The sequence below is a fragment of the Leptonychotes weddellii genome, chromosome 10, assembly GCF_054177405.1.
Source record: "Leptonychotes weddellii isolate Sample4059 chromosome 10, ASM5417740v2, whole genome shotgun sequence".
NCBI lineage: Eukaryota > Metazoa > Chordata > Mammalia > Carnivora > Phocidae > Leptonychotes > Leptonychotes weddellii.
In genome coordinates this window covers 57219049-57242582 of record NC_138378.1, presented here as the reverse complement: position 1 = coordinate 57242582, position 23534 = coordinate 57219049, and the positions used below count along the sequence as shown (strand labels likewise).

Sequence of the window (23534 nt, the reverse complement as noted above, 5' to 3'; positions counted from 1 at the left end):
GGGTTCCACCGCCTGCCCTCCCCTGACCCGAGATAACCAGCTCCCAGGGCCCGTTTGTCAGCCCACTGCCACAGGGCCCTGATTCCGGCCCTGCAAACCACAGCCCATCATCGTAACCCCCTTTAAAAGTCGAAAGCCTAGGCTTCTGACTGAATGGGAGACTATTTCATGAAAGTTTTCTCTACACCGTATACAATTCTAATGGGAAGGTCTTCTGAAACACTGCTGTCTAGCAGGGATCCACATGACCTCAGCAGAGGTCAATTCAACCACGCCAAGTCTCCGAGTGGACTTCTGCCAGGGAATGTGCTCGAGTGCTGTTTTCCCTGAGTCCCCCAATCACTTCTTCCTTCCTCCTAAAATCCAAACAGGCAGAGGGACTCTAGGGTAGTGACACTCAACAGGGGCACGATGTTACCCTCCAGGGACATTTGGCATATCTGGAGATAGTTTGGTTGTCACCCCGTTTTGGCTGGGAGGCGGGGGGCTGTTGGCATCTGTAGAGGCTGGGGATGCTGCTGAACATTTTATAATACACAGGGCAGCCCCACACAGCAAAGACTGATCTGGCCCCAATGTCCATAGTGCTGGGGCTGAGAAACCCAGCTCTGGAGGATGACTCCTCCAAAAAGGCCTGTCACAAGACAGGTGCTGGATTAACATTTTGGCACTTGCCGAAGTAGGTGAGGCTCTAGGCTCTGACTCTCAGCTCATGACACCGACCCCGGGGGGCCTCTGCCGTGGCACCTGCCTTCTAGTGCCTTTTAACTGTCTACTGAACAGAATGTCTAGGCACCAGCCCCGAATTCTCCCCTACGAGTGATCAGAGCCACACTCCCAGGGTTCCAATCCTGCCCATGCTACTTAGCAGCTGTCTGAACTCCTCCCCAAACCCGAGCTTCTCACTTGGGAAATAGGAACACCAGGGCCTCTCCCAGCCAGTGGGTGTGAGGGTTAAATTCGAGAATGGCTGTAAGGTACTCAGAGTACTGCCTGACACAAAAGCAGGAACTCAGTGACCATTTGTGGTATCCTTGTGAAATTGAGCTGTCTGTCCTCCTCCCATTAAACCAAGAGCTCCCCAGAAGGGAAGAACTGGGGTAACATCACAGTATACTGCTAACACGACAACTCTGGCCTGCAAACAATTCATACAGGCCTCCCGCAAGGGGGAGTGGGGAGAAGGGGAGGCCTGAGGACTTCCAGACCCCGGCTGGCTGGCCTCTGCTGGCCTCTGCAAGGCTCGGACAATGGGCTCCAAGGCCTCCCCTCTGCCTGCCGCTCCCCCTGCTTGTGCTCTCTCTCTCTGTCAAATGAATGAAAATAAAATCTTAAAAACAAAACCAAACCAAACCAAAAACCTCATCTACTAGACGGGGATAAATACAATGCCTACTTCACAGAGTTGTGGTGAGGATTACGTAAGTTTAACGGGCGCAGATAGGCTGTCACATTTGGTCGTCCAAGTCGAGCTCACCCAGGAGGCTCTGGGCTCCCTGGTGCAGACTCGTTTATTAAATCTGTTTGCTGGAGGCGAAGGGTCTTGTTCTGACAGAATAGGTCTACTGCGAGGAGCTTTCCAACCACTGAGGCGGAGGGGCACTGGAGGGGTGGAGGGTGCCGTTTCCCAATATGCACAAGGGCGATGCACGGGCTTAGTGGGGGCCTGCTGTGACAGGCGCTCCATGGAGGCAGCTAGAAGCGGAGTGCCGTATTCTCAGCTCACCTTCTCCAACTCCTGCAGGAACACCTGAGCGATCCAGGAGGCCCTCTCGAAGCAGGTGATCACCTCCTCCTCCCTCTCAGTCAGGCGGTGGCGGGAAGCGATGGAGTTGGGCAGGCGTTCCAGGGAGAGGCCTGCGGGAGGAGGACAGCACCTCAGACCTGCCCTGCCCTGGCCCCCCCGACCCCAGGCCCTGCTCACGGGCCCAGGGGTGGGCTCACCCCGGGGAAACCCAGGCTCAGGAGCAGCCAGTGGGGGGCGAGGTCGGCGGCAGGGAAGGAGGAAGCTAAAGCGGTGGTATTGGTGGTGGCTGGGGTCAAGCTGCGGGCTGACGGCGGGCACCCCCAAGCCCCGCACGGAACCACAGCGTGGCACCCCCGCGTCCAACTCCTGCCCACCCTTCCAGGCCAGCTCCTACAGGAACCATTCCTGACCCTCCTTCCAAGTCGCTGGCCGGAGACACCCGCTGCCCCGGCACTCGCCGTTTCTACGCTGTACTGCGGGTGCTGACACCCAGCTCTTCTCTCCCCCCGTGGGCAAACTGTGAACCCTTCTGCAGGCCCTGCTGTCTGCACACGACAGAGGCTGCAGCTAGGCCGCACTTCCCAGGCACCCTTCCACGGATCCAGCTTGGTCCTCGCCTAAGTTACTCACACACGGGTCAGCCTGCAAGCAGACAGGTGCCGCCTCTGCCCCCAAGGCACCCACTCCGTCATTTTTTTTTATCACAACGAATTTTTTTTTTCAGTAAAATAAAGTAAAACCATTGCTCTAAAGCAAAAACAAAAAAGAAAGAGTCCAGAAAGGGTCAGAAGCCAAGGAGGGAAAGCACTGTTATGCCTGTTAGCGGTGGATGCCATAAAGGAAAACAGCTATACTTGCATCAGTTTTGTTTTTTTTTTTTTCAAGACAAGAAAAAGACTGAATAAATTCATGGTCATGGAGAAGAAAAATCTAGAGTCAAGATGAGACCGGCCCGAAGAGGGCAGACACTGTCTGAGCACCCTGCCCGAGGCTCTACCCCCGAAACGTCCCAGTATACGCGCCCGGAACACCCCACCCTGTTTTGCGTCAAGTCAGTCCCGACTGTGTTTCCGTCACATGTGACTAACACACAGACCCGACTAGAGAGTGCTGTCCTGACTGGTGCTTCCTCACGGGCAGCAGCCAGGTCTCTCTCACCTTCACGTGCCACACGGTACTTTACATGCAACAGGCGCTCAGGATGAACTTACTGGAGAAGCCGTAGGAGTAGAACCCCCAGCTCTCTGCTGCCCTGTGCCCACTGATGACCGTGCCCTCAATACTTCCCTTCCCTTTCTCTGCCTCCCTCATTTTAGGCTTTACCTCTCGAGTGGATGACCACATCAGCCTCCCTGGCCTCCCTGCCTCCAGTCTTGTTCTAATGCGTCCTGCACACTGCTCCCGGGGTGATCCTTCCAGAACTCCACTGTTTCAACCCTTCAGGGGTCCCCAGTGCTACAGGGTGAGGTCCAAACTCCTGGTGCCCCATACCAGCCCCTCTAGGATTCCATCCCTGTCACCGGGCCATCCTTGGCGCTTGCCATGTGCTACAGGCTGAATGTTTGTGCCCCCAGACCCCAGGTCCTATGTTGAAGACCTAGTGTCCAAGGTGATGGTATTAGAGGCAGGGGTCTGTGGGAGGTGATGAACAGGATTCGTAGCCTTATAAAAGAGACCCCAGAGAGCTGCCTCACCCCTTCCGCCACGTGATCACAGAGGAAGTCAGCAGCCTGCAACCCGAAAGAGGGTCCTCACCACAACCCAACCATGCTGGTGCCCTGATCTCCGACTTCCAGCCTCCAGAGCTGTAAGAAATAAATGTGTGTTGTGTATAAGCCACCTAGTCTGTACTTCGTCATAGCAGCCCAAGCTAAGACACCACAGCTGCTGCATCCACAGCCAACCTCCTGTTTCCAACTGCTGACCTTGTTCAAGTTTTTCCTCCTGCCTGGAATGCACCCCCCACCCCCACCTAATCCCCTAGGTCCACCCCAAATCACCACTTACCTTCTGCCCCTCCAAATACTGCCTCCTCTGTGGAGCCCCTCCTAATATACCCTGGTATGACAAACCCTTCCCTCCTGGGGCCCCAGTCTATGCTTGACATACTCCTGCCCCACCATTTCTTATACTTATTTCTTCGCACGCTTGCCCAGTCAGACCGTACGCTTTTTTTTTTTTTTTTTTTTTGCTATAATTTTTTTTTTTATTCTAGACCGTACGCTTTTAAAGGCACAACCATCTCACGTTCATCTTTCTACCGACTGGGTGGGCACTCAGCAAGCACCGGCCGGCTGGCAGAAGACACGGCAAGCCTGATCCTGCCTGACAGAGTGCAAAGTGCCCTGCAAACACAAGGTAAGGAATTACCGTTTTGCTTGGCTAGATCCCAACTCATATGGATTTAGTGACCTTGTCCTCTGCCAGGCTGGGGCGTGAACGGGTCCAAAGGTTGGGGTGACTCGGCCCGGGCGAAGGCAGGCACAGAACATGAAGGCCCTTGCTCAACACAAAGACTCAGTGACCAGGGTCACTGAATGTCACCATGCCTCCTGCCAAATAACTCATGACCAGGAGGGAAAAGCTCCTCACTCGCGAGCGCTGAACAGGGCAGAGGACTAGTGGGAGTCCTAGAGGAGACGCAGAAAGAAGACGGAAGGCAGGCACCACTGCTCACTGCTAGTGCTGGCCCCGCCCCTCCTCTCTAGCCACGGGGCCTGTCCACCCCGCAGGAAGGTGGGACAAACCAACTGTTCAGAGGCCTGGCCTGGGAGACCAAGGGCAGACAGCGGGAGGATGCAGACATTCCAGAAGCCCTACAGTGGATCTGTTTCAACACGGTCACTCTGTGGCTTACGTGAGAGACAGGCTGCCAGCTGGGCTCCTTCCTGCCCCTAGGCTGGGCCCAGACCTGGGATGGATGATGCCAGCCGCCTGGCCGGCTCGGGCTGCCTCCAGTGGGCTGGCCACTGCAAGGTGGTGAACTGAGTAACATCTGTCAGTGGAGCCTCCACTGTCCACCGTTTCATTTGTTCCCCCTGCACCCAGCAGGGGCCTCTCTGCCATGCTCCTCTGGAAATTCTCAGTCTCGTCCTCCTGGAAAACTCGCAGCGAAACCACCTCCTCTCTGAAGCCGTCGTAAGCCTCCTGACCTCAGAACCAGCAGCACGTTTTCCCTGCATCTCCTTTGCATATGCCTTTTTCCTACCCTGGAACCATCCTCTCTGCCCATTCCTGATTGCTCCTGGCACCCAGGGAGAGCAGGGCCTGGTGACTGGTGAGTGGATGGATATAGAGCTGAATGCACTCATTCACTTATGCAGAGGAGAGAGCCCGCGGGCTTTCTCCTGCTCCACTTACAAAATGGTTTTTTGCTGAATTTATAAACAAACTGTGGTATATTTATACAACGGAACACCACTCAGACATAAACTAAAGGACAAACTCTTGATATACATACAACATGGATGAATCTCCAAAAAATCAGATTGTGCAGAAGAAACCAGATATCAAAAAAGTCCATGCTATAGGATTTCAGTTACACGACATTCAAAAAAAGCCAATATAATCTGTAGTAATAGAAACGAACCAATCACCAATCACTGCCGGGGGGCTGAGGATGGGGGTAGAGCGAGAACCAACTGGAAAAGGGCCTGCAGGAAACTTCTGGGGTGATGGCAATGTTGTCTTTAGTGGGGTACTGGTCACATGGGTATTTACACCTGTCCAACTCACCAAATTATACACCTAAGATCAATGTACCTCACTGTATGAACATTGATCAAAAATAATGGATAGAATGCCTTCTCTGAAGGAAGCAATTGTGAGAGCAGAGAACTGAAAGATCGAAGTACAAGAGCTATGGTCACTAAGGGGGTCCTCTGTGAAATAATCTCCAATACACATACAACCAAAAAGCTTCCTGGAGCTGGCAATGGCTTTTCCTAATGAGGGTCACAGTCTAGGCATCTAGTTCTGCCCATAAAAAGGGGCTTCTTGACCTTACATTTGCTTTTTGACTCCCACGAAGGTCCATTTTCCTGTCCACAAATATCTGATGGGAAACCCACTCTAGCCCTTGGGTCCCTTTACCCTCTGCCCTGTGAGCGTTTCTGCACCAGTGGCCAAACCACAACACTAGATCCAAGATGAGACGGGCTGCTCCTCAGCCTGGCCCCCAAAGGACCCCAGGGGTTGTCACACAGCCCTGTAAGTGGGCAGGAAGCCAGGGGCTGCCAGGAAGCCCAGGGTACTGCCTCTCGAGTCCCACTGGCAAAGGGGCCTTTCTGTGAAAACACCCAGCTCTACAAGCCAAGGGAGGGCCCCTTTCAAGAACAGTACTTGCTTTTTCATTAAGTTGGAACTTTTGGTTTGGAGGCAAGCTGATCTGGTTTAGCCCTGGGCTCAACACCCTGGCGGGTCCCTGCCTCTTCAGGCTAAGATGACTCATCACATCACAGATGGGCATCTTTCCAAGAAGCCCCACCCTTGGAGCCCTGGGCCCTAGATGCAGAGGTGGAGAGCACAACATTTCCTCTGCAATGGAACTTTCCAGCTGGGTGGACCTCTCCCTCCCTCCTAACCAGTAGGTCCAAGGGCACAAGGTACCCACAGAAGGCTAAGCCCAGACTTAGGTACCTAGGCTGAGGGGAGGGAGAGGAAGAAATGCAAGTTATTGCTTCAGCCCTCAGGGAAGAAGCCTCATGCCAGGTAGGGAAGAACCCTTATAAATCACACTCAGAAGCAGGGCACTGTGGGAACACAAAATGGTACAGCTGCTGTGGCAAACAGTGACAGTTCCTCAAAAAATTACAAACAGAATTACCTTATGAGTCCAGCAACTCTGCTTCTGGGTGTAGACCCAAAAGAACTGTAAGGAGTGTCTCAAGGAGGTATTTGTACACCCATGTGCATGCAGGATTAGTCACAACAGGCTAAAGGTAGAAACATTCCAAGAGTACACTGATGGGATGAATGGATAACGAAAATGTGATACATGCCTAAGAAGGAAATCCTACCATAAGCCACATAGATAAACCTTAAGGCCATTATGCTAAGTGAAATAGGCCAGTCACCAAAAGACAAATAGTATATGATTCCACTTGTATGTAGAACCTAAAGTAGCCAATTCATGGAGACAGAAAGAAGAATAGCAGTTGCCAGGGGCTGCAGAGAAGGGCAAATGGGAAGATGTTCAGTGCATACAGAGTTGGGGTTTTGCAACATAAAGAGTTCTGGAGATTGGCTGCACAATGTGAATGTTTGTAACATTACTGAATTGTATGTACACTTACAAGTGGTCAAGATAGTGAATTTTATGTTACATGTTTTGACCACAATTAAAGATAAAATCTTTAAAAATTAGTTAAGATACTTAATTTATGTTATATCTATTTTACCAATGTTTTAACCTACAGTCTTAACCTACAGGGTTATATTAGTTTCAGGTGTACAATATAGTGATTCAACACTTCCATACATCCCCCGGTGCTCATCACGACAAATACTCCTTATTCCCCATCACCTGTTTCCCCCAGCCCCGCCGCCCCCACTCCCCCTCTGGTAACTATCAGTTTGTTCTCTATAGTTAAGAGTCTGTTTCTTGGTTTGTCTCTCTCTTTTTTTTTTTTCTCCCTTTGCTCATTCTTGTTTGTTTGTTTCTTAAATTCCACATATGAGTGCAAGCATATGGTATTTGTCTTTCTCAGACTGACTTATTTTGCTTAGCATTATACTCTCTAGCTCCACCCATGTTGTTGCAAAGAGCAAGATTTCATTCTTTTTTATGGCTAACATTCCATTGTACCTATATACCACATCTTCTTTATTCATCAATCGATGGGCACTTGGGTTGCTCCATATCTTGGCTATCATAAATAATGTTGCTATAAATATAGGGGTATGTATATCCCTTTGAATTAGTGTTTTTGTATCTTCCGAGTAAACACCCAGTAGTGCAATTACTGGATCATAGGGTAATTCTGTTTTTAACTTTTTTTATTTTTTTTTAGATTTTATTTATTTATTTGAGAGAGAGAGACAGAGATAGTGAGAGAGGGCACAAGTGGGGAGAGGGAGAAGCAGGCTCCCCGCAGAGCCAGGAGCCTGATGCGGGACTGAATCCCAGGACCCTGGGATCATGACCTGAGCCGAAGGCAGACGCTTAACGGACTGAGCCACCCAGGCGCCCTCTGTTTTTAAGTTTTAACCTCCATACTGTTTTCCATACTGTTTTTCCACCAGTTTGCATTCCCACCCACAGTGTAAGAAGGTTCCTTCTTCTCCACATCCTTGCCAACACCTGTTGGTTCTTGTGTTGTTGATTTTAGCCATTCTGACGGGTGTGAGGTGCTATTTCAATGGGTTTTGATTTGCATTTCCCTGATGATCAGTGATGTTGAGCATCTTTTTATGTATCTGTATATTTTACCAATTTAAAAAAATGGAAAAAAAAAAAAGGGAAAGTGGACAATTTGATTCCATGTGCCAGTCTCCAAAAAGTACATATGCTTTGATCCAGTAACTCTACTTCTAGGAATTTATCACTAAAAAAATTAATGACACATGCAAAAATTTAGTTTCAAAGATATCTATGGCAGCACTGTTTATAATGGCAAAAAGATGAGATTTAACCTACAGGTCCAATAACGGGACAAGTTTGCTAAATTACAAAAGAGTCTTACAATGTGATACTATGAAGCTTTAAACAGTGATGTAGACATGTATTGGAAAATGGCTCATAAAATAGTCACTTTAGAAAACATTATAAAATATGATTGTATGAACTTATTTTTGTTTATAAAAAAACCACATATAAACCTACAGGAAAAAAGACTGGAAGGATATACCCAAAATGTTTATAGAAGCCCTAAGTCTCGGTTTCGTGAAACACAAAATGGGATTACTATCAATACCCAACTCATGGGGGACCGTGAAATTGAAATTTGGTGATACTATATAGATTAGAACACATGCTCTCAGAGAATGTTAAGTGAGACTCATAATGACCTCTCTGGAAGGGATTTGGTCCTTCCCTGGAATGACAAATGAAACCTCTAATTTGAGGAGGAGAGATTCCTTCCAACACCCCTCAGTTAGAAGTGCCAGAGTCCACACTAGATCCAGGTCTTCTGGCTTCAACAATGTCTGGGTCTCCCCCTACCCGCTGTGACCCCCAGGGGTTCCCAAACGTTGGACTTCTGGCCAGCCCCTGGTAGCCCACCTTTCACACGCGTTATCTGATGGCTGAGTTATAGCCATCCACCCTGCAAGGGGACAGGCCCTCATGTCGGTGCTGGTGATTCAAATGCACCCCTCAAAGCCTGACTGCACTCCACGCCCCCAGACCAGGAAGGCACTCAGCAAAGGCCAGGTGCACACACAAAGAACACACCTAGCCCCTTCTAAGATGCCCCAACAGCATTCCCCTCCACTTGTTTCTCTCCTTCTGGAGGCCAGGCCCTCGCTCCCAGGACTGCAGTGTGGGGGCAGGGCAGCCGTACCAAGAGTGCTGACCCGCCTCCCCACAAGGCCAGCGACCCACGCCCCCTTTGCAAAGGAAGCCAAAATCAACAGCTAATTCCTGCCATACCAGGACTAAACTACCCCCCCCCCAAACAAAATATGCGACTATGTCCTGCCCTAGGAGCAGCCTGGTGTCTTTATTTTCAAAGTTTCAATAAGCCACAAGCTCCCAGGTGAGAGCAGAATAGCCTGGGGTTGCACTAACCGAAAGAGAACAGAAAAACAAAAACAAAAACTCGAGGACTGAGGAGAAGAGAATTTAGTGGATCGTCAATTCTCATGGTTGCTAAATGGTTTGGGGGTTTTGTTTTGGTTTTTTTGTGTTTTTTTTTTTTTTTTTTACATTTTTACTTTCCACAGCACCTTCACCACTTAACAGCTAGCTGTGGTATTTGGGGAGAACCGAGGCCATTTTTCTCCACAGCCAGGCCCGTGTTCTACCCGTCAGCCGGCACGCAAGCCTGTCCAGAGGGTGGTCTGCGGCCTCCCTGGTGCTGGGCTGTGAGCGAGAGGGGAGGAAGGGCAGGACTCATGGCTGGAGAAATGGAGGGTCATTCCTCCCTACATGTCACCACACAGAGCTAGCGCCAGAGAAACGGAAGTGACACAGGCCCAAGGGGAGAGGCAGCCCTTTGCCATGGAACAGCCCTCGGAGAGGTGGACAGTGATAGCGCGGCTTGGGGGCTGAGCAGGTGAGCTTGAGACGTTGACAGCACGGGCCCTGAAGCTCCTGCCTGCCCATCAAAGCATGGCTACCTAGGGCCAAAGTTCTAGAATACCAGCAAAGAGACACTCTGAGCTTTATTTTTTTTTTAAGATTTTATTTATTTATTTGACAGAGAGAGAGGGAACACAAGCAGGGGGAGCAGCAGAGGGAGAGGGAGAAGCAGGCTCTCTGCTGAGCAAGGAGCCGGATGCGGGGCTCGATCCCAGGACCCTGGGATCATGACCTGAGCCGAAGGCAGATGCTTAACCAACTGAGCCACCCAGGCGCCCTCACCCTGAGCTTTACTGCAAGGCTCTCAATGCCCCCTCATTTCCCAGTCAGTCCCACACCCGCCACCCCCTTTGCTCTAAGAAGGTGTCATCACACCCCACCTCTCAATAAGTCACCTCCATTTCTCCTGGACCTTCTCTTTGGACTCTTCCTTTACCTGGAAGGCACCTCTTCTACTCATCTGCAGATGATTCCTCCTTAAGTTCAGGTTCACCTCCAAGCTAACCTAGCAAAGCTCCACAACTAGCTAGGGCTCATTCACTTCCCTCTCTGCGAGAGTGGTTCAATCCAACAAGTACTTTTTGGGCATCAGGGATGGCCCCAAATGCTGGAGTCACAGAGAGCCTGAGTTCAAATCCTGATCTGGTCACTACTGGTGTAACTTGAGGTGAGTCGGTGCTGCCTGAGCTCTGGGATTCTGCCCTCCATACCTTTCACCTACTTTGGTAACAGCACCCTGATTTTCCTTTGAGGAACCATTCTTCCAACTCAGTCCATAAGATTCAGGTGGAGAAATACCACCACTGGCACCAACCCAGAAACCTGGATGAGACCAAGCCAGGTCAATGAGACACTCTCTCCTCCTGCGGTTCTAAGTGCTATGTGCTGAACCATGTAAACCTGGAGCTGTTGAGAAAGACATCGACACAAGGAGCGCCTGGATCCAGCTATGCCTGATGCCCAACTACCTGCCTTGACTTTCTAGTTACATGGGTGCATACATTTCCAGTGCCTCCCTCCTTTTTGTTGTTGCTTTTCCAGTTAGTTGGAGTTGCATTTTTGTCATTATAACCCTAAGTCTGATTATATGGAAACTGATCCCCAGAAGTATGATGTCAGAGGGGATAATTGCTGAAGTGCAAGACTGGCTGAGTTAAGGTCAGATATGACTGAGGATTTACCATCTCTCAACTAAGGAACTGGAATTCTAGATACACAGCAGCAGCAGTGCCTGTTGAAATGCAGCCTATTTTGTCTTGAGGTGAAGACTGGAGCTTAGGGCATCTGGTAGAACATTTCAGGACATTAGCCTATGCTGGATACTTCTTAGGGTCCACAGTAAAGCCTACAAAAAAAAGGGGCAAGCTTCACTCCTGGCAATCCCTCTGGACAATGCAGCTTTGTTAAGGGGCCTGTTTTGCTTGTGGACAACAATCAGAGCTGGCTGAGGGTCAAGTCCGATAATCAGGGTTGGAAATTCCTTTTTTTTTTTTTTTTTTTTTTAAGTAGGCTCCACGCCCAGCATGGAGTCCAACACAGGGCTTGAACTCACAACCCTGAGATCAAGACCTGACTGTTATAAGAGTGGACGCTTAACTGACTGAGCTACCCTGGCACCCCAGGGTTGGAAATTCTCTGCTCCTGCTGAAGGTAGTGCCAGAGGAGACAGGAAGACCAGACCCTATCGAGAGCTAAGGCTGGGGCCTGGGAAAGGCCTGATCCCCCATGATCTCACAAGGACCCCATGCTACTACAGAGCCAAATGCAGCTTGCGGGCAAGAGGTGTGAGCACCCCCCAGCCCAGCCCACTAAACTGAGGGCTGGGGGCTGAGAGGGGCTCTGAGGCCTGCTGCAGAGACAGAAACCTCTAGGTCCGGATCTACAGCCAACGGTTTTGTGTCAGTAAAACCTCTGGCACTAGTTTCTTAACCACGGAGATGATCTGGTGCTAAATAATGTCCAAAGGCTTATTACTAGGTTGTTCTGGAGAACCTTAGAGCCAGACCAACCCCAAACCTGGAAAACAAGGCCTCCAACCACTCAACTCTTAAGGCGATCCCAGACATGTTACGCCCATTTGGAAGTGGGCTGCTAAGAAGCTGCAGCCCCAGAGGGGACTTTGCAAATGCCACAGAACAGAAGTGGGGGCAGCCCCATGGCTGGGGCACCATGGCCAGCAGGAAGTTCACTGCCCTGACCCCAGCAGGTCACAGAAATAAGCTACAGACTAGCCACTCCTGGGGTGTTTCCATTTCCTGATTTTTCCAAATGGTAGACTCCACTGACACCATGACCGGTCTGTTCAGGGACTGGACAGGAAAGGGTGGCACCAGTTAGAGCTTGTGACTCATCAGTCTGGCCAAAGCTACCTCGTGCTTAGCTCCTCCTCCAGAGCAGCTGCTTCTCCCAGAGCCACATCACACCAGCAGCAGACTTTGCTCACCTGACTGCCACTCCCTCATGGGAAGGGACCCTAACTGTTCATCTGTGCATTCCTGGCAGGTGCAGGCTGAATCAACTGGGGGCAAATTTTACTTTCTCCAGGAAGACACGGGCCAGGGACTGTGAGGGGTGCAACGACCAGAGGCCAGACACCTGGCAGGAGGAACATACTGACCGAACTGGGGAGACTGGGTCAAGGTCCAAATGAGCTTGAAGGAGGAAGAGAATGCTATAGGCTGCTGGTGGAGGGAAGCCTGCAGGTAGAGGAGGCACCTGGACTGTGCCTACAGGGAGTGTTAGGGCTATCTCTGTGCACAGTGAATAAAGAAGGGGCCTGTTGGGCATGAGCGGAGGCTCAAGAAAAGGAAAAGGGGCAGAACTCTGTAGATCACGTTGGACACCAGGAGCAGACCTCATTCAGCTGGAGCATGGATGGCTCCAGGAAGGGAGAAGAGGGAGAGAAGATTGGGGGTGCAGAAGAAAGGACCACCTGTCCCCCAAGGGCTTCCACTTCAGCGGGGAGACAGGACCGGCAGCCATGAGCATGCAGAATCAAACAAGCAGGCTCTGTCAAGGGCTTCACAAGGGTGGCAGACAGATCTTCTGAGAAGGGCCTCGAAACCAAATTATTCTTGATTGTTTTTTAATACAAAGTAAATGGAAGATGTTCCCCCCAAACAAATCAAGATGGCGGTGGGGCACCCATGAAAAGTAGGTATCTACCGGGGTGCCTGGGTGGCGCAGTGGGTTAAGCGTCTCACTCACAGTTTCGCCTCAGGTCGTGATGTCAGGGTCGTGAGACTGAGCCCCGAGTCAGGCGGCGCGCTCAGCACGGAGTCTACTGGAGTTTCTCTCGCCCCCTCCCTCTGCCTCTCCCCCCACCCCATGCTCACTCTTGCTCTCTCTCTCTCTCTCAAATAAATAAATCTTAAAAATAAAATAGGGGCTGGCAGAAGTCACAAGGGGGCCGCTGCAGGGCCTGGGGAACAGGGTGGGAGAGCAGACTTGCCACTCCAGTCCACGGTGACTGATGTTGGCCCCGAAAAGGAAGTTTTCTGACCAACTCGCGTAGCAACACCACTGCCCCGGGCTGCTTCCACGCTAAGCAGACCCAGGGGACAGTGGTACAAGGCTTCGCCGGGGGCTGCGGCTCCTAGTCAACCCAGGGCTAACGGAGGCCAGGAGATGCTGAAGCCCCCCATCTAACCAAGGCCCAGGTAGGCCCCCTTGTGGGCCACCCTCAGGGACAGAAGGACAGTGCCCAGATGCATCGTCCCTCCTGGCTGGCCGCTGGGTTCTGCAGGAACTGCCGGGAACCTCTCCTCTGTCGGGGCTCCTGCACCACCCGTACCCTCCTTGTCTGCGTGGACCCGTCTCACTGGTAACTGTAATCTGCTCCCCGGGTGGGCTCCTGTGTCACAGGTAGGACACAAGCGTGAAAGAGACAACCACCCGGCCATCAATCTAAGCTCTGCTACTTACAGGCTGCACGATCTTGGACAAGCCTCAGTTTCTTTACCCATACAGTGGGAATAACAACTGCGTCCCACCTCATAGAGTAGAGATGAGGACGAAACCCCTTACGGAAGCTGGAGGGTCGTGGAAGCCCCACACACAGACGCAGGTACCGTTTCTGCATTCCAGACGAGAGAAACTCAAGACTGCTGCAAGTGCCCCTTCTCTCAAGTGCCTCCGTTGGTGCTTAGGGCCCTGCCTGGGAATCAGAAAGCATCTTCTGGTCTAATCCACGTCCTCCCGACTTCAGAGGAAGGCCTAGTCTTTGTGAGTGATGCCTCAGAAGGACACGGGTCCTTCTGCCATGAAGGGGAAAGTGGGTGAGTTGCGTGTATTTTTATGTCTTTTGGGCCCCGAGCCTGCTCCTGACTCCCTTAACAAACAGGAGCTCCACGCTGGAGACACCCATCCACGTGCCCCACTGAGCCTCTGGGCCTGGCCTGCTCAGGCTCCCCCATGACACATGGCCCCATCCTCCCTCCTCCAGCCAGGTGTGCCCAGAAAACCCTCTGCCCCACTGGATGGTACCAAGGTGGAGCCATGAAGCAGAACCCAGCACAAAATGGTAAAGGAGCCGTGGTGTAATGGCTTGGCCCAGCAGGCTCCTGGAGGCGGCCGCCTGGAGATGGACAGAGCCTGAAGCTGCGAGGCTGCCTCCAGTGGAGCATTCTAGTTCAAACACAAGCCGACTGCTGTCCTTGGTTAAGTCGCTCCACTTCCATCAGCCTCGGCTTCCACGTCTGTAACAGGAAAGATTGGCCTAGACTGCTTCTATGAGTGCCCTCAGTCCAGGATTCTGAGCAGCCTTCCCAGGGGGTATCTACGAGTTCTGGCTGCCCAGGTTCAAATCCCAGCTCTGCCATTTCCAGTGAAATCCATGAGTCCCTTCACCTCGTCAACCGTAACTCCTTGTCTGTAACAAGGGAATGAAAAGAACACCTATTCAGGGTTACTGGCTGGATTCAGTGAGGACAGGGCATACCTGGCATGGAGTGAGGGATTATTCGTAACTATTATTATTCTGTGAATTCTGCGGCCTCCTGCCACCACCATCCTCTCGATGGACTGAATGTTTGCGTCTCCCCCCCAAGCTCACACGTCATACGAAGCCCTAACCCCCAATGTGACGGTGTCTGGAGGTAGTGCCTTCCGGAGGTAATCAGGGTTAGATGAGGTCATGAGGGTGAAGGGATTAGTGGCTTTATAAGAAGAGGACAGAGAGAGATGGAGGAAGGGCCATGTGAGGGCACAGCGAGAAGGTGGCCATGTGCAGCCCACGCAGAGAGCCCTCCCTGAACCTGCTGGGACCTTGATCTTGGACTTCCCAGCCTCCAGAACTCTGAGAAATAAATCTCCGCTCTTGCAGCCAGCCTGTCTGTAGTATTTTGTTATGGCAGCCCAGCAGATTAAGACAACCCCATGACCCGCCATCCCCATCCCCTACTCTCTGCATGGGAAAACCCACTAGGTCCCCCCAAACCCAGGAAAATCAACATCATGCACACCCTGGAGGCCACATGCACGATCGCAAGCACACACAGGGTCAGGTAAAACTCAGCATGCCAAGCGGCAGGGCGCAGTCACTGCAACAGGACAGGGAGGACAAGCAGAGAGGAGGCAGGCAAGTGGGGGGCCACGAGCAGTCAGTGAGAGGCGGGGAGCTAGCACAGGCCATGACCAAGCAGCCCACACCGGTGGCTCTTGGCTCCTTACCTCCCCTGCAGGACCTCTGACCACCAGGACTGTGTTCCCCCAAGAAGCTGGAGGCGTGCTGGAAAGAGTAGAGAGCAGGAAACAGGGAGCAGTAGGTAGAGCCAAGTCTACAGGAAAAAGTGCTGGAAAGGGCCCCACAGAAGGGTGTTAGGTTTGGGGAGTCCATGGCAGAGTGGTTTTTCAAGAGGCCCAAAAGACCCAAATGCTAAATGAAGCACAGCCCCATGACTGGCCTATGCTGGGGCACAGAAAAAGGGATGAGAGAGCAAAGGGAGAAGAACCCACATACTGGATCATCCCACATGGCCACCTGCCCTCCCACATGCTGGTGCTGCGTCTGTCCAGGGTGACAATCTCGGCAGACTTCCTGGGATGATGTGAACAGTCTCTCCAAAGGGAATGGGACCCAGGGGTGGACACACAGCCCTCAAGCAAGAGCCAGGGTCAAAGGAGGCCGTGCCCTGCACAGATGTCAGTCAATCCCCTGGGATCCTAAGGAGACAGAGGGGAGGTTCCAATCCTGGTTCCACCCCAAATCTCTGGGCAACTCTGGACAAGGTATGTATCCTCTCTAGGCCTCAGTTTCCCCACGTGTAAGATGGAGAGAATGTCCCTACCTATAACAGAGAAGGTGACAAACACTCTACCATCTCAGACACCCAATCCCCCTATGGCCGTAAGCATGTCTAGACTTTTCTCTGGGGACTGGGTGGTGCTGAAATAAGGAAATGACCAAACATCTAAGACTCCTGACAACAATCTGGGCAGAGGGGCTCCTGGGACACCTTACTGCCACCAAGGGCCAGCCCTTAGGGCATCGGTCTGGGGAAGGAGGAGCCTGAAGCACAAGGTCTGGGGTCAGGGTTTTACTAACATGTAACCCCTTCGGGGTCAGTTCAATGGCACTAAATAGTGTCCCAAGTGAGCCACCACCCACAGCCCCGTTATGAAATTTCTGCATCACCAACCCTGTGTGCCTCGGGCCTCACCAGAACACCCCTCACTCTGGGAACTGGTTCTGACCTGCCCAGCCCTGGAAGCCACCCACAGGTGCCCACAAATACCTGAGGAGGGACAGCCTGCTCTATACCATCAAGCACCCGACAGGCAGCCAATGTCAGTCACCGGCACCAGCCTGGACAATGGGATGGCCCACTGTTTAAGTCTTTCTCAACCTTGTGACCCAGCCTCTTGGTTGTGGTAACCCTGTGAGGGCAGGTATTACAACTCTGTTTCACACATAAGGCAACTGAGGCCAGGAAAGGCAAAGCAGTAACTTGCCCAAGGATGTGCAGTTGGGTGACTGGTTCTCGACAGAGCCAAGGTGAGAACCTGAGTCCTCTGTCATCTGGCCTGGTGGCTGCCGTCGGCCGGCGTGCACTGGCGTGCCTGGTTGCCGCTGGGTCCACCCGGTGGGTCAGCGCCCGAGTGCTCCTAGGGGTTACGGGTCCTGGACACCAGCCCTGCAGGCCAACTGCCAACATGGCGTCTACGCCCCTGCGGCTGCTACCTGCTCCTGGCACAGGGGGTCAGAGTGCCAGGAGCTCAACGTGGTGGTGGGGAGCCAGGGCTGGCGCTCTCCGGGGCCCCAGCCGGGCCCACTCCTACCTTTGATGACAAAGGCCTCTGCCAGCAGCCGCATCTGATACAGTGGCTTGTCGTCCATGGACATGTCATCAATCCCGGCCCGCGCATACATGCTGATGGCATCTCGGTACGAGCCCTCCACGTAGTGCAGCTTGCCCTGGATCAGCATGGCCTCACACAGGTACTGTGGCTGCAAGGACAACAAACCCATTAGCAGGCTCCTGCCTGGAAGCCCCTGCCCCACCCCCACCCCATAACCTGGGAGGAACACCTGCCTCCTCCCATGGAGCCATGCCGACTTGCCAGAGCCCCTCCTCCGGGAAGCCCTCCCTGGCCCTCAAGCACGTGTGACATCTCCCTGCTCTCCACACCTGCAGTCTGTGGCCTACACTACGGCTCTCACTGAACTTCTTATGTGAGTGCCTAATCGGTGTGTGTGTGTCTTATGTCCCCAACCAGACTCCAGGCAGCTTGCAGACTGGGCTCGGTGTTCTCTCTCCTGAAGCCCCAGAGGCGTCGGCCCCAGTCTGGTGCTCAGGAACTCAGGCATTGGTTCTCAACACGAGTCGGGGGTCAGGGACCCAGCCAAATGTTGTGGGGCCTGAAGCTCACATAACTGGGGGTTTCTCTTTACGTGCATAGCTGTACAAATATACAGTGAGGTGAAAGGCCGTGGAAAGAGTCCATGCAGTAAGGGGCCAGCAGCTGAAGCCCCAGCCGCAACAGCAGGACCTGTGTGGGGAGAATGGCCCCATCAGCAGAGGGACAGGATGGCAGGAGAGCCAAGGCCTGCTGGGCCACTGTCCTCATCTCAAGTGCAGAATTAAGTGCCTGAATTCAAACCTGTTTTCTTCCCTCTCTTTCTCCACTGCCGCTTATGTCCCAATCTTCACCCCATACAAAGACTCTTGGGGCCTCCCTTGGGCCCTGTCCCAAAGTCCTGCCCCTGGACATGCATCCAGCCTTGCTCCAAGATCTCCCACTTGCCGTGACCACTTCTCTAGCCCTCTGCCTCTATCTCTGTGCTCAGCTGGCCCATCGCCCCTTTGGGCTGGGCTCTGGGCAGGGCCCCCATCACCCACCAGCAGTTCTGTCCACAAAGCTTCTTGGAGATGCAGGCTGGCCCCCAACCCAAGCCTCTGTCACCAGTAGGAAGGTGCCACCCCTTTTTCCCTTTGGGGAAATTGGAGTTTGGGGGACCTGTAGTCCCAGGGAAAGCCTCCACTACTCCCAACTATCTACTGCCCTCTCAGAAGCCAACCAAGAGATATGGAACACACCAAAGCCAAATTCTCCTTTGCACTGGTGTTTTAGTCATTGTAAATATACATTTTTCCCTTGCCTTTGCTCACATAGCTCCCTGTCTGGAACAGTCTCCCCCTTCCCCTAGGTCTATCCAGATCCTCTTCCATCCTTTGGGAGCTTGCTCAGGCCCACCACTTCCTAGAAGCCTCCCTGAGTACCAGGGGACTCCTTCTGCTGCTGAACTCCTATAATGCATCTGCCACGTGGACCCACTCAGCCTCTGTAGGCCTGACCTGCTCCGACTATTGGTTAACTCTCCAAGGCTGAATTTTTCAAGTGCATTTGCTAGTGTCCCCAAATAGACCACCTACTCCCTCCACCAGGGCCACAAATTATGCATTCCCAGAACCTTGTGGCCCATGGTCTTCCGTAGCTGGGCAAAGATTCTGCTGTTCCCCATATTGGTTTCAAGCCACAGGCCCATTTTCTCACTGCTCGGGCTCATTTTCACCATTGGTGAGGGCGAGACAGTGATACCCACCCCTCACCTCCCATCACAGCAATGCCAAGAGCATCAGAGTAATGCAAGTCCAGAAAAGAGCTTTGAACTTTTCTTTAGAAAGGAGTTAGATAAATACAGGGCATGAGTCATTGACATTATTATCCTGCCCCACTGTAAATGTGGAGAAGGGCAGCTGAGCTCAGAAGGACACACTTCAGGGTGTGATGACAGGGTGTAGCTCGTGGTGGTTCCTGCTGGACCAATGGCAGCTCACAACAGAGCTTCCACCAAGCTGGGGAAAAATTAAGGACAATGTGAGTGCTTCATATGCTAAATTTACACTACTTAAAGAGCTTCCCTGAATGGGTCCACTTGGCAGACGCATTATAGGAGTTCAGCAGCAGCAGGAGTCCCTGGTACTCAGGAAGGCTTCTAGGAAGCTTGGGACCCATTAATCAAGTCCAGCCCTTTTGATTGGCAGATGAGGAACTGGAGGGCCCAAGATACCAGGGACATGCTCCAGGTCAAACAGCTAGTTTATTTAATGCACCTTGCGCACCTCTCCCCCCATCTCATCAGAGCTACTCAGAACACTCAGCACTCCAGCTGGGTCTTCATCTGCTGCCAGGAAAGACCGTCCCCCAGCCACATCCTGGCCTTCAGGCTAAAATAGAGAATCGCACAAACTACTTTTAATATTTTATTGTGCTTAATCAACATCAAGTTTTTGGCTTTGGCCTGGATAACCGTGACTATCTGAGTGCTATTGGTGCCTGTGTATGTCTTTGATTAATAAAGCACGGTAAAATTTGTTCTCCAGAAATGTGATTTGGCATACAAATGATTTTCCTGATAATACATGTGGATGCTATTCAGCCAATCCAAAGAATGAAGTATTGGCATGGGGAAAGCTCCAAGTGAAAGTTCTTGTCAAATATGGATCCTATGACTCTAGTGAGAAAAGAAAGCCCAGTATGTGTGTATGTGTGTTCGTTAATGCACAGAGAAAGGCGCACAGGACACACGCCAAATGGTGACCAGCGCTCAACTCTGGGGATGGGGTTGGGCATGGGGGTGGCAAACAAGAACTTTTACTTATTAGTCAAACTGCTCGTTTATTTAATGACTTGTTAACAATAAGCCTGAGTCATCTTACTGTAAAAGCAATTTTTAAAGAGTTAATGGAGTCTGGAAAAGAAACAAAGTTAAAAGGGGTTTTGTAGGGGGAGGGGAAGCTTGGGACCCATTAATCAAGTCCAGCCCTTTTGATTGGCAGATGAGGAACTGGAGGGCCCAAGAGGTCAGGGGACATGCTCCAGGTCAAACAGCTAGTTTATTTAATGCAATACAAAACCTCCCAGAGCTACAATAATCCCTGCTGAGGAGTCTGAAGGCAATATCCTTAAACTCCCAGTACACTTCCCCCACAGAAAAAGCCCCACACTTCTTGGCCTGGTATTTCAGTCCCCGCTCACTGGCCCCAAAGTACCTCTATAACCTAATTTCTCACCATTCCTTTCGTTCCTGCTGATTGATGTACTTTAATGAAAATCTTATAAGAGGAATCATTAAATGATATATTGCTTCCTTCTTGGAATGCCCTATCCTATCTCTGTATGTTAATACCCTCCCCCCACCTTCAAGGTCTAGCCACCCCACCCCCCGCAAAGAGTCCAATTCTAGTACTACCATCACCCTGGGTTGACTCCCCACCTCACCCCAGGCAGTATCCCCCTTGAACTTGCCTCTTCATGTACAGTACTCCTGTGGCATGTGTCATAGTCCACCTAGGACAATTTGCCAGGAGGACTTATTTTCCCAGTAAACCTGCAACCTCCCTGAGGGCAGGGTCCATGCTGGATTCATTTTTAGTGTCCTCGGAGTATAATGCCTTGTGCACTCTGTCACCATAAATGCTTTTTTTTTAAAAAAGATTTTATTTAGTTACTTGTCAGAGAGACAGACAGAGAGAGAGCACAAGCAGGGGGAGCGGCAGGCAGAGGGAGAGGGAGAAGCAGACTTCCCGCTGAGCAAGGAGCCCGATGTGGAACTCGATCCCAGGGCCCTGGGATCAGGACCTGAGCCAAAGGAAGATGCTTAACTGACTGAGCCACCCAGGCGTCCCACCATAAATGTTTAAGTCAGTAAATACATTACTTTGGAACATCTTTTGAAAAATCATGTCCTCTCTGGGTCTCTAATGACATACCCATACCTCTATTATAGCTCAGGATACACTGTAATCCAGATCCATCTCAAACTTGAATATACACAGGAAATCACTGGGAGAGCTTGTTAACATGAAGATTCTGATCCAGATTTTGCATTCCCTTGATGACACCCATACTGCAGGTGGGTGGACCATGCTTGAAGCAGCAAAGGTCTGGAGAGAGCTGACTATGTTTCCCTCCATACCTCCCCTTGGTGCCTTTTATACAGTAGGTGCTCAATAAATGCACATAGACTTAAACTGGCTTGCCCTGTTCTGAGCTCTTCTGTCGCTAGCCAACTTCATGTTTCCCTGTTTCCAACCGGATCATGGGCTCACTGAGGTCTTATTGCCCTGGGACCCCCAAAGAGCCCAAAGGACCAGGCACATACTAGGTCAACCAAATGCTGTCTAATAGAACTATAACTTAAACCACATGTATAATTTAAATTTTTCTAGTCACATTAAAAAAGGCAAAAATAGGGCGCCTGGGTGGCTCAGTCAGTTAAGCAACTGCCTTTGGCTCAGGTCATGATACTGGAGTCCTGGGATCAAGCCCCACGTTGGGCTCCCTGCTCAGCGGGGAGTCTACTTCTCCCTCTCCCTCTGCCCCTCCCCCCTGATTGTGCGCTCTCTCTCTCTCAAATAAATAAAATCTTTAAAAAAATAAATAAAAGAATTTTTTTTTTGAAGATTTTATTTATTTATCCGACAGACAGAGAGACAACGAGAGAGGGAACACAAGCAGGGGGAGTGGGAGAGGGAGAAGCAGGCTTCCCGCTGAGCAGGGAGCCCGATATGGGGCTCAATCCCAGGACCCTGGGATCATGACCTGAGCCGAAGGCAGACACTTAATGACTGAGCCACCCAGGCGCCCCAATAAAAGAAATATTTTTAAAAAATAAAATAAAAAGGCAAAAATAGCTGAAATTAATGTTAATAAGATATATTATTTAACCTAGTCTATCCAAAATATTATCATCTGAACACATAATCAATATAAAGAATTAATCATCTTTAACATTCATTTCGTGCTACGTCTTCGGATTCCAACGTATGTTTTACACTTACAGCACATCTCAGGTTCGACTGGCCCCATTTCAAGGGCTCGAGAACCACATGCGGCTGGTGGCCACTGTCCTAAACAGTGCAAAGCCAACCTCTAAGGGAGCCTTGCTGCTCAGATGACCAGATGACTCAGGGACCCTGCTTGACAGCAGATGGGAGGCAGGAGAGAGAGGAGCAGAGGGGGCTGACCACTTACAGACAGCCTCCCGTGGTTAAGGATACTACTCAGATGGTTTCTGGCTTCATTCATCTTCGGCTCATTCTTCTCAGGCAAAGGGATGGAGTCTTTTATCTTGGCGTGGTTCTCCTTCAAACACTGCTCCAGGAGGGCCTCGGCCAGGAGCAACTTCCCAAAGTCATCTGAAAAACAGGGCAGGGATCCCCTGAACACGGCAGATCCCCTGAAACTAGCCCACGTCCCTGAAGCCACCCAGCCACCCCTGCCCCAGCACACGAGCAGCCCAAGTCGGAGAAAGAAATAAAGACCCAGTTTTCATAAAGTTAAACAGCCCTGAGAGAAAAAAAAAACACAGGCATTCTATCATGCTTACAGTACAAATTGCCCCTTTGGGTTTATTTTCTACAGTTTAGTGGCTGGAGAGGCAAAGTTCCCAGACTTGGGACAAATTCCCAGAATTTCAGAATTTAAAATGAGGGACAAAGTCACACCCAGGCCCCATTGTGGGTAATAAGTTCTTAGACCAAGAAGGAATTCCACCCCCAAAACAACCCAAGAGGAAAAATATAGGAGATGGCTTAATGCATTTTTGTGAGCTCCTAATTTCCGTGTAACCATAGTTGGTTTTCTCCATTTTTACGATATTTTAACATAACCAGGGCTAACTTAGCAACGTAGGGGAAGCAGATGTAGTGGTGTAGCAGGGCAAAGCCTTGGACATGCCTAGTCCTGGCACTCTCTGGAGTTCTCACACATATGTCAGCCCATCTCCAGACCTCACTGCTTGGAAGGGGAGTTTGTACTGTTTGGTTCTATTTGCCACCTCCCCACCCCTCCCCACACAGCACCAAAAACTCCAGGCTTGGGACCACCACATTCCTGCTACCTACAGCAGAGGTGACAGGGGAATGGGTGGGATCCCCAGGGCTTTGAGGTCGAGTGTGGTTTCACCACCACACCTGGGTGGCTGTGCTCAGTGTGACTGGTTCGCTGCCCCTCCCCTGCAACCAGGGTGAGGACCAGGCCCACCACTCAACAGAAGTGCCCAACAAATAGCTGCCAAGTGAACTGGATCCTCTTCACGCC

The 23534-nt window shown here is 51.3% G+C and overlaps 1 protein-coding gene across 2 annotated transcripts in view; it reads right to left on the bottom strand.

The window, feature by feature from the left end:
- The window catches only part of TTC7A (tetratricopeptide repeat domain 7A), a 117567-nt gene that overhangs the window by 86482 nt on the left and 7551 nt on the right, over positions 1-23534 (bottom strand). The window contains exons 1-4 of one of the 2 annotated variants that reach the window (XM_081833505.1): positions 22467-22630; positions 17268-17436; positions 15660-15717; positions 1727-1857 (exon numbers count right to left, since the gene is read on the bottom strand). In XM_081833505.1, coding sequence (XP_081689631.1) covers positions 1727-1857; positions 15660-15717; positions 17268-17369 — 291 coding nt within the window. In that variant the 5' untranslated portion in view covers positions 17370-17436; positions 22467-22630. Of the gene's footprint in view, positions 1-1726; positions 1858-15659; positions 15718-17267; positions 17437-22466; positions 22631-23534 lie in introns of those variants that run through there. The other variant, XM_081833504.1, reaches the window with a different exon arrangement.